Source organism: Penaeus monodon, chromosome 1 (assembly GCF_015228065.2).
Source record: "Penaeus monodon isolate SGIC_2016 chromosome 1, NSTDA_Pmon_1, whole genome shotgun sequence".
NCBI classification, from domain to species: Eukaryota; Metazoa; Arthropoda; class Malacostraca; order Decapoda; family Penaeidae; genus Penaeus; species Penaeus monodon.
Window position 1 is genome coordinate 21,274,936 of NC_051386.1, and position 10,000 is coordinate 21,284,935.

At 48.8% G+C, this 10,000-nt stretch overlaps 1 protein-coding gene across 7 annotated transcripts in view; it reads left to right on the plus strand.

Annotated features, from left to right (window-relative positions):
* The window catches only part of LOC119570263 (forkhead box protein K2-like), an 88,843-nt gene that overhangs the window by 21,443 nt on the left and 57,400 nt on the right, over nt 1-10,000 (plus strand). For all 7 annotated transcript variants that reach the window (XM_037918099.1, XM_037918251.1, XM_037918174.1 and 4 more), the window contains exon 2: nt 962-1,147. In XM_037918099.1, coding sequence (XP_037774027.1) covers nt 962-1,147 — 186 coding nt within the window. The remainder of the gene's footprint in view (nt 1-961; nt 1,148-10,000) is intronic.

Below are 10,000 nucleotides of genomic sequence, written 5' to 3' on the forward strand. Positions count from 1 at the left end.
AACATTATTCAAGGAAAAAAAAAAAAAAACTAATCTGCACTTGGTGTGCCCCCTCCCCCCCAAAAAAAAAAAAAAAAATAAAAATCAAAGAATGAGATATCCAATACAATGGAAAGTGAAAAAAAATTAGTTGCATGCTGTGTGATGCATTGACAAGGGTTCTGTACTCTGAAAAACATGACACTGTTACTGCTACATTGTGATGTATTATCACTGCTGGTTGTATTGTGCTCTTGCATAAAGAATTTTTTTGATTGTCATGTTGGTGGAGTGTGTTCATTCTATACAAAATGAGAGGAATGTTCAGGGTGAAAATACGAGGGTAGAAATTATGGGAATGTGAATAAGTGTGGTTTTGGTCTTGTTTTGTTTGTGGCGGTGATGTTTCTAGTGGTTACAGTAAATATTCAGGTTTGGCAGTTTTTATTGTTTGTTTGGTTTATGGTTAGATTATTACATTTTCCTTGCACATTGTCATGGACACAGCATAGTTCGAGTGTGTGTGTGTGTGTGTGTGTGTGTGTGTGTGTGTGTGTGTGTGTGTGTGTGTGTGTGTGTGTGTGTGTGTGTGTGTGTGTGTGTGTGTGTTGTGTGTGTTGTGTGTGTTTGTTTGTTTGTTTGTTTCTGATGTTATTAAGATATATATTGTTATTGGTATTGTAATTATGATTATATACTAAGATACTAATAGCATTGAAAAAAAAAGCCAAAAATCAAGGGAAAGGATAAAGAAGTGAGATTTGTAATTGCTCATTGGTGACTAAGTCCTGGGGGGACCAGTCAATAAACCAAAATCACGGTGGATATGTTATGTATATCATGCCATCCCAGCATCCCAATGCAAAGGGTTAAAAGTACAAGTATGCAATATATTCAGATTGCAGTAAATAATCCACAAGGAACAATGGGCCTCTTCCCAAAGCCTCATGCTAACTCTTGTCCCTTTCTGTTTTCTTTGCAGATGCACACTACGCTTTCCCAGCACAAACATTAAGATTCAGTTCCAGTCGCTGGTAGATGACTTAGACCCCCCACCTGCCAGGGTCCCGTCTCCCCCCAAACGCAAAATGCAGCCACTTAAAATTAACATTCCTGACCAAGAAACCAATTTCGGATCGCCGTTCCCCTCTCCGACAGGCACGATAAGGTAGGTTTGAGTACCACTTAATTTCTTTTTTTTTTTTTTTTTTTTTTTGTGTGTGTGTGTATGGGTTTGTTTGTGTCTCATGTACCTGTCTGTAAATCTGTCTTTCATCTATCCATCTCTAATTATCCATCAGCAATACATGTTATTTAACGTTGCCGGCAAAGAGGGCTTTTTTTTTTTAACCTCTCTTTAGGCTTTTCCATATATATTTGTTTCATTCTATATTTGGGTCAAAAAAAAAATATATATATTTTGTAGTATTTGGTAATATAGAAGTGTAAACTCTATTTCACTTTTATAAACCTTTAGTAGACTGGATGACTGTATAAGCTTGTTAATTTTGCATATTGTTTTCAACTTGTATTGTGCAGCTGTTACTGATTTAACTGATTAATAGAATGATCAGTCATCTGATTCATAAAGGAAAGTACTTTGTCTTTATTTTCAAGCCTAATGTATGATTTTGTTAGGAAATCGTGCTGTCATCAATAATACTGTTAGTTATGCTCATCATTGATAGTAATAATATCAGAGAATGTCATGCTCAACATTGCAAATTATAATTTTATGATTTATAATACACAGGTCTGCATAAGAAACAAAGCAGATCTGCATAAGAAACAAAGTGATTTCCTAGTTGGAGTAATAATTGTAATCAGCATCACCATTCTTACATATATACATGCATATATAGATATTGATACCATCTCTATCTCTATCTCTCTCTCTCTCTCTCTCTCTCTCTCTCTCTCTCTCTCTCTCTCTCTCTCTCTCTCTCTCTCTCTCTCTCTCTCTCTCTCTCTCTCTCTCGCTCTCTCTCTCTCTCTCTCTCTCTCTCTCTCTCTCTCGTGCAGTCTCTCTCTCCCTCTCTCGTGCCTCTCTCTCTCCCTCTCTCGTGCAGTCTCTCTCTCTCTCTCTTGTGCAGTCTCTCTCTGTCTCTCTCTCTCTCTCTCTCTCTCTCTCTCTCCTCTCCCCTCTCTCCCCTCTCTCTCTCCCTCTCTCTCCCTCCTCTCTCTCTCCCCTCTCTCTCTCTCTCCTCTCTCTCTCTCTCTCTCTCTCTCTCTCCCTCCCTCTTCTCTCTCCTCTCTCTCTCTCTCTCTCTCCCAGTCTCTCCTCTCTCCTCCTCTGTCTCTAGTCCTCTCTCTCTCTCCCTCTCCCTCCTCCTCCTCCTCCTCCTCTCATCTCCCTCTCTCCTCCTCTCTCTCCCTCTCATCTCTCTCTTCTCTCTTTTCCTCTCTCTCTCTCTCTCTCCTCTCTCTCCTCTCCTCTCTCATCTCTCTCCTCTCTCTCTTGCTCTCTCTCTTCTCTCTCTCATGCTCTCACTCTCTCTCTTTCATGCTCTCTCTCTCTCTCATGCTCTCTCTCTCTCACTCTCACTCATGCTCAATCTCTCTCTCTCTCTCATGCTCTATCTCTCTCTCTCTCCTCTTCTTCGCTCTCTCTCTTCCTCTCTCTCTCATCTCTCTCTCTCTCTCTCTCTATGCTCTCTCTCTCTCTCCTCTCTCATGCCCTCTCTCTCTCTCTCTCTCATGCTCTCTCTCTCTCTCTCATGCTCTCTCTCTCTCTCTCATGCTCTCTCTCTCTCTCTCATGCTCTTCTCTCTCTCTCTCATGCTCTCTCTCTCTCTCTCATGCTCCCCTCTCTCTCTCTCATGCTCCTCTCTCTCTCTCTCATGTCCTCTCTCTCTCCTCTCTCATGCTCTCTCTCTCTCTCTCATGCTCTCTCTCTCTCTCTCTTCTCTCTCTCTCTCTCATGCTCTCTCTCTCTCTCATGCTCTCTCTCTCTCTCCATGCTCTCTCTCTCTCTCATGCTCTCTCTCTCTCCATGCTCTCTCTCTCTCCTCTCTCTCTCTCTCTCCTCTCCTCTCTCCTCTCTCCTCTCTCTCCTCTCTCTCTCTCTCTCTTGCACACTCTCTCTCCCTCTCTGCATCTCTCCTCTCTCTCTCCTCTCTCTCTCTTCTTCTCTCTCTCTCTCTCCTCTCCTCTCTTCTCTCTCTCTCTCTCTCTCCCTCTCTCCCCTCTCCCTCCTCTCTCTCCCGTCCTCTCCCTCCCCCCCCCCCTCCTCCCTCCCTCCCTCCCTCCCTTCCCTCCCTCCCTCCCTCTCTCTTTCTCTCATGTTTTATTCTCTCTTTCTCTCATGTTTTCTCTCTCTCTCTCATGTTGATCATATAAAAAAAAGATATTCAGGTTACCAGATATAAAAAGCTAATGGCCATCTGCTTGTCATATGAAAGTTTTTTTTTGAGAGAGACTCAAGTAGGAAATTGTGCAGAAATAACCGGGCTGGAGGTAAAATCAGCTTGTTTGTCACCTGCAGGAGAGGGATCGCTTGTATTGACATCGCATCCGGGTTTTCCCGGTGATCGGGGAGACGGGAGAGGGGAGAGGTGGGGTTTGAAAGGCGGTGGGGGTAAGGGAGGATTACGTTAGAATAGGGTAGGGGTCGGGGTGGGGTAAGGGGGCAAAGAAGGAAGTAAGGGGGGAGGGGGGAGTTAAGGGGGCAGAGGAGGTGGTAATGGGGAGGGGGAGGAGGGTAGTTGCTCTCCCTTTGTCAGCAGCGTTTGTGGATGTCTTGGCGTTTCTTCTATTTTTTCCCCCTTCTTCGTTTTTTATTCATTTTCTTTGGATTTCTCTCCTTCCCTTTGCCTCGCTTCGCTCTTTCCTCTTCTCTTATTTCTGTAAGTTATATCCCCCTCCTCTCTCTTTTCTCTTCACCTATTTTCCATGGTTTTTTCCTGCTACATCCTCTTCTCCCTTTCCCTCTCTTCTCCTTTTCTTCCTTCCCTTCTTTCATCTCCTCTTGTACCCCCTTCCACTCTCTTTTCTCCTCCTCTCCATCCTCTCTCCCCATCTCTCCACCCTTCCCAGCCTTCCTCTCCTACTCTCCCCTTGCTCTCCTCCCCCTCCCCGCCCTGCCCTCACGCTCACGCCTTGGGTAAACAAGCCCGTTCTCCGCGCGCGCACACGCACACGCACACGCACACGCACTCTGCTGGAAGGAGGGAGGGAGGAAGGGAGGCGGGCGAGCGGTACGTCCTCCAATGCGGGGATTATTATGCTGTTACATAATTTTTATTGTTTATACCTTTGTTTTGAAGTGTTTGTGGTTTGTTCGGTACGAGTTTAAAGGTTTGTCTCTCCCTCCCTCTACTCTTTCTATTCTCCTCCTCCTCCATTTTCTTCTTATCCTTCTCCTTCTCCTCCTTCTTCTCCTCCTCCTTCTTCTCCTCCTCCTTCTTCTCCTCCTCCTCCTCCTCCTCCCCTCCTCCTCCTCCTCCTCCTCCTCCTCCTCCTCCTCCTCCTCCTCCTCCTCCTCCTCCCTCTCCTCCTCCTCCCTCTCCTCCTTCTCCCTCTCCTCTTCCTCTTTCTCTTCTCCTCCTCCTCCTCTCCTCCTCCTCCCCCTCTCCTCCTCCTCCCCCTCCTCCTCCTCCTCCTCCTCCTCCTCCTCCTCCTCCTCCTCCTCCTCCTCCCCCTTCCTCCTCCTCCTCCTCCTCCTCCCCCCATCCTCCTCCTCCTCCTCCTCCTCCTCCTCCTCCTCCTCCTCCTCCTCCTCCTCCTCCTCCTCCTCCTCCTCCTCCTCCTCTTCCCTCTCCTCCTCCTCCCCATCCCCCTCTTCTCCCTCCCTCCTCCGCCTCCGCCTCCGCCTTCTCCCTCTCCTTTTATCCAGTTCTTTCTTTTGTAGTGGGAAGGCGATCACCGTTTCCGTAAATAGATTTTTTTTGTTGCGTTCACAGTCGGGGTCAAGTGTGCCTTGTGTATTAAATGGTAAAGAAGGTGTAGTAATTAAGGCCATAGGTAGTGTTGGTGTTGTGTGATGCAATGAGGAGAGGAATAATGAAAACGAGGATAAAAGTGGAGATTCTGATGTTCCACGGGATGGCTCTGTACAAACGGGGTATTTTCACCGGCTGTTGTCAGGTGGAAATTGTAGACGTTGCCGTATTTACTGTTACGGTGCAGACCTCCCCCCCCCCCTCTCTCCCTCTTTCTCACCCTCTCCTTTCTCGTATCTTATCCTCCTTCCTCTCTCTCCTCCCACCTCCCTCCTCTCTTCTCTCTCTTCCCTCCTCTCTTCTCCCTCCTCCCTCCTCCCTCCTCTCTCACCTTGCATATCCCTCCTCCTCCTCTCTCACCTTGCATATCCCTCCTCTCCCTCCTCCTTTCTCTCTCTCCTCCTACCTCCCTCCTCTCTCCTCGCTCACCTCGCATCTCCCTCCTCCTTCCTCCCTCCCTTTCTCCCTCCCTCTCTCACCTTCCTCCCTCCTTCCTTGCGCCCTTCCTCTTCTCCCATGATTGCTTTATATATATATATATATATATATATATATATATATATATATATATATATATATATATATATATATCTGTGTTGGGGTTACATAAGAAAATTCTCTGATTTCTCGCTTCTCAACGTTTTCGCTCTTTACTGCGTAATATTCAGTTTCACGTGTCTTTGGGATAGGTCCCCCCCCACTTGTGTTGTGTGTTACGGCTTTGGTGAGAGAATTGTAAACTCTCGTGCCTGAATAACCTCTCACGCATTTAAACTACTCAGCCACGGATACACACGTACACACACTCAAACGCTTCCCCTCACACGCACGCAGATCCACGCCAAAAATTCTTCGCTCGCTTGCACACGCTCGCAGACTTCCGTCAAGGCCCTGGGCGCGCTTCCTGTGACTTATGCCCAGCGTGGATGTGTGTGGATTAGAAAAAAAGGCGAAAGTTTTGGAGTCGAGGTGCGTATGAGGAGGGCGGGGGTCGGGGGGGGGGGTCGGGGGAAGTGGTATGGTTGTATGCGTGCGTGCGCTCGTTCGTGTGCTTGCTTATGTGTATACTTGCTGTGAGAACGGGAGGAGAGAGGGAGGGAGACAGAGAAGAGGAGAGGGCGGAAGGAAGCAAGGGAGGAGAGAGAGAGAGAGAGAGAGAGAGAGAGAGAGAGAGAGAGAGAGAGAGAGAGAGAGAGAGAGAGAGAGAGAGAGAGAGAGAGAGAATGTATACGTGGAGGGAGGGAAGGAGGGAGTGATCAAATGAGTAAGAATCATGTGCGATTGCGTGCAAGAGTGCGTTTTAAGTGTCGGGAATGTGCAACACGTATAATTACATGTGGGCAAGGAGGAGTCGCGTCCGGGCGGCCGTGGGAGCAGCGGGCCGCGCGGCGAGAAGTATTTATCTTGCCCTTTTCCCTCGCTCGGCCTGTGGCGGGGGAGGGGAGCGCGTCATGGCATTGGTATTGGTACCGGCGCGGGGGCTGGACTTTGGGGCTGGTGATGGTTCTGCGATAGGTGGAGGTAGAGGAAATCTGGGGATGACGGTATATTTTTTATGGTGCCAAGGCTGGTATTGGTGTAGTGGTGGTACGGGGGGATTTGGTGGAGTGGTTTGGTACGGGTGGCAGTGGTGGTGTGGGGCATTGGTACTGCTTGTGGTCTGGTACTGTATCGGGGACTGAAGGTGGTATTGGGGTCGGCTTGGTAATGCAACTGGTACTGGTATCGTCTTGGGCGAATCGTGTTGAATGAAACCACTTTTTTCTGAGCGAGGCGTGCAAGGAGAGGAGAAAGTTGTGCCTTTGTTCTCATCCTCTCAACCCCCTGCTCTCTCTCTCTCTCTCTCTCTCTCTCTCTCTCTCTCTCTCTCTCTCTCTCTCTCTCTCTCTCTCTCTCTCTCTCTCTCTCTCTCTCTCTCTCTTCTCATTCTCTCACCCTCCTCCCCACCCTATCTCCTATCACCCTCCCCGCATCCCCTCCCTGACTTCCATCCCTCCTCCTCCTCTTTCCTCTCCCCACTCATCTCTCCTTTCCCTCTTCTCTCCTCTCCCCACTCATCTCTCCTTTCCCTCTTCTCTCCTCTCCCCACTCATCTCTCCTTTCCCTCTTCTCTCCTCTCCCCACTCATCTCTCCTTTCCCTCTTCTCTCCTCTCCCCACCCATCTCTCCTTTCCCTCTCCTCTCCTCTACCTATCACCTCTGCATTTGCTTCTCTCTCCCATGCCTTGCAAGGAGAGTGTGCAAGTTCTTGATGTGTTTACGTTCTCGTCCTCCGCCTTAGGTGCTAGCTGTTTCTTGCCCGTAATTCCTTTTATTGCTGCGCATCCCTGACGTCTTCCCACTCTTCTTCTTTCCTCCTCTTCCCCTTCCTCTTCCTCTCCCTCTTCCTACTTTATCTTTTTCTCCTTTCTCCTCTTCCTTCTTTCCCTTTCTCCTTTTTCCTTCCTCGTTTTTTTTCAGCTTCTCATTCCTCCTCTCTCTTGGTTCTGTTTTTCTTCTCCCTCCTCTTTGTTCTTCCTTCTTTCTCCTCCCTCCTTTCCCTTCGTCCTCTACTTTTTTCGTCGTCTTTCTCCTCCTACTCTTCTTCCCCCCCTACTCTTCTTCCTCCCTCCTACTCTTCTCCCCCCCTACTCTTCTTCCTCCCTCCTACTCTTCTCCCTCTCTCCGTCTCCTTCCTCTTCCTTCCGTTCTGCTACTGCTACCTCCCTGTTCCTTTCCCTCTTTCTCCTCATTCCCTTCTTCCCTTTATCCATCTTTCCTTCTCTCCTCCTTCCTCCTCCTTGCCTCCTCCTTTCTTCTTACTCCTCCTTCCTCCCTCCTCCTCCTCCTCCTCCTCCTCCTCCTCCTCCTCCTCCTCCTTTTCTTCTTTCTCCTCCTCCTCCTTTTCTTCTTTCTCCTCCTCCTCCTCCTCCTCCTTTTCTTCTTTCTCCTCCTCCTTTTCTTCTTTCTCCTCCTCCTCCTCCTTTTCTTTCTTTCTCCTCCTCCTCCTCCTTTTCTTCTTTCTCCTCCTCCTTTTCTTCTTTCTCCTCCTCCTCCTCCTTTTCTTCTTTCTCCTCCTCCTTTTCTTCTTTCTCCTCCTCCTTTTCTTCTTTCTCCTCCTCCTTTTCTTCTTTCTCCTCCTCCTTTTCTCCTTTCTCCTCCTCCTTTTCTTCTTTCTCCTCCTCCTTTTCTTCTTTCTCCTCCTCCTCCTCCTTTTCTTCTTTCTCCTCCTCCTTTTCTTCTTTCTCCTCCTTTTCTTCTTTCTCCTCCTCCTCCTCCTTCTTCTCTTCTCCTCCTTTTCTTCTTTCTCCTCCTCCTCCTCCTTCTTCTCCTCTTCTTCTTTCTCCTCCTCCTCCTTCTTCTCCTCCTCCTCCTCCTCCCCTCCTCCTCCTCCTCCTCCTCCCTCCTCCTCCTCCTCTCCTCCCTCCCCCCCTCCTCCCTCCTCCTCCTCCCCCCCTCCTCCTCTCTCCTCTCTCCTCCTCCTCCTCCTCCTCCTCCTCCAGCATTAAATGAACCTTTGCGAGGCTGACACATTACGCGCCACTTGACAATGTTCGTGTCGTCTCAGCGTTGACTGAAATCTAATTACGTTTGTTTATAAGTGTGTCACCACTTGTAAGATCTCGAAGACACTTATTTTTCGTTTGTTTATTATATATGTATTTGTTGATTTACTTATTTTTCTAGTTGTTTGTTCGTTCATGTATTTGCTTGTTTGGTAATGTGTTAAGTTGCCTGTTTTCCAAGCCTGTGATTGGTCTGCATGCTCTTCCGGAAATCGTTGTTTATTCACGCGCGATCTTTTGTGATTTAATGGCGTTACGTCTTCCGTGTGCGTGGGAATTGATCGTCTCGCTGCTTGGGTTGTTTGGCTGTTGGACGCCTGGCTGGCCGTCTGTCTGGCTGCCTGGTTGTCTGGATGCTCTTCTGTCTGGACGCTTGGTTGTTTGACTAGCTGTCTGGTTGGCTAGTTGTCTGGTTGGTTAGCTGGCTGTCGAGCTATTTAAATGTCTGTTTGGCTAGACAAGCAGGCAGGCGCGGGAATGCAGACCAAATGATAGAAAGACACAGGTAAACAAACAAGTTAGCGAGGACAACAGCCAGGCGTGGAAGCAAGCGAGGCAGACCAACAGGCAGACAGGTAAATTAACAACCAGACGAAGAAAAAATAGACGAAAAAAGGAACCAGTGAGTCAGACGATAACCAGACAGACACACAGACAAGCAGGCGGGCAAGAAAGCACGCATTCAAAGTTCAAGTCAGACAGGCAAGCAGAGGAGCAGGTATCGTGCGTGAGTGCGAGAACGTGAGGAAATTAATGAGTGAGTGAGTGAGTTCAGTGAGTTGGGTGGGTGAAGACGTACGTGAGTGAACGAGAGAACGTGCGCTGGGGAGTGCAGGGAGTAAGTATATGCAGTAAGGAAGAAAGAAAGAAATGGGAGGTTTGCGCACTTGTGAAGAACACGTGGCCGCCGTGTATGACTCAGAAGCAGGCATAGAAGGGAGGGAGAGCAAGGGGGGGAAGGATGAAAGAAGGGGAGGAGGGGAAAGAGTGGGGGTAGGATGAAGGAAGGGGAGGTGGGGGAGGGAGGATGAAGGAGAGGGAGGAGAGCGGAGGAGTAGGGGAGCTAGGGGACAGGGAGGGGAGGGAGGACGGAGAGGCAGGGGAGCTGGGGGGGAGGGAGGGCGGAGGAGTAGGGGAGCTGGGGGGGACAGGGAGGATGGAGGAGGGGGAGAGTGGTGGGAATAGGAGGGGTTAGGGAAGTGGGGAGGGAGGGGGACCACGGAAGAGGGAAGACAGGGGAAGGGGAGGCGGAGGTGGGGAGAGGAAGGGGGTGAAGAAGGGGGAGGTCGAAGAAGGGTGATTCAGGAGGGAGGGGGTGGTAGGGAAGGAGGAGTAAGATAAGGGAGTGGGAGGGGGGTAGTGTAAGGGCAGAGTGCTTGTGATTGAAGGGGGGGGGGATGATATAAAAATAGTGATGGTTGTAATAGATCTTGCTATTTTTATTTTTTATTTGCTTCGCTGAAGGTATTTATAGGATGATGATTACGACGCTGTGTAAAGGGATCCATCGAAAAGGTTGATAACGTGGATTGGGGA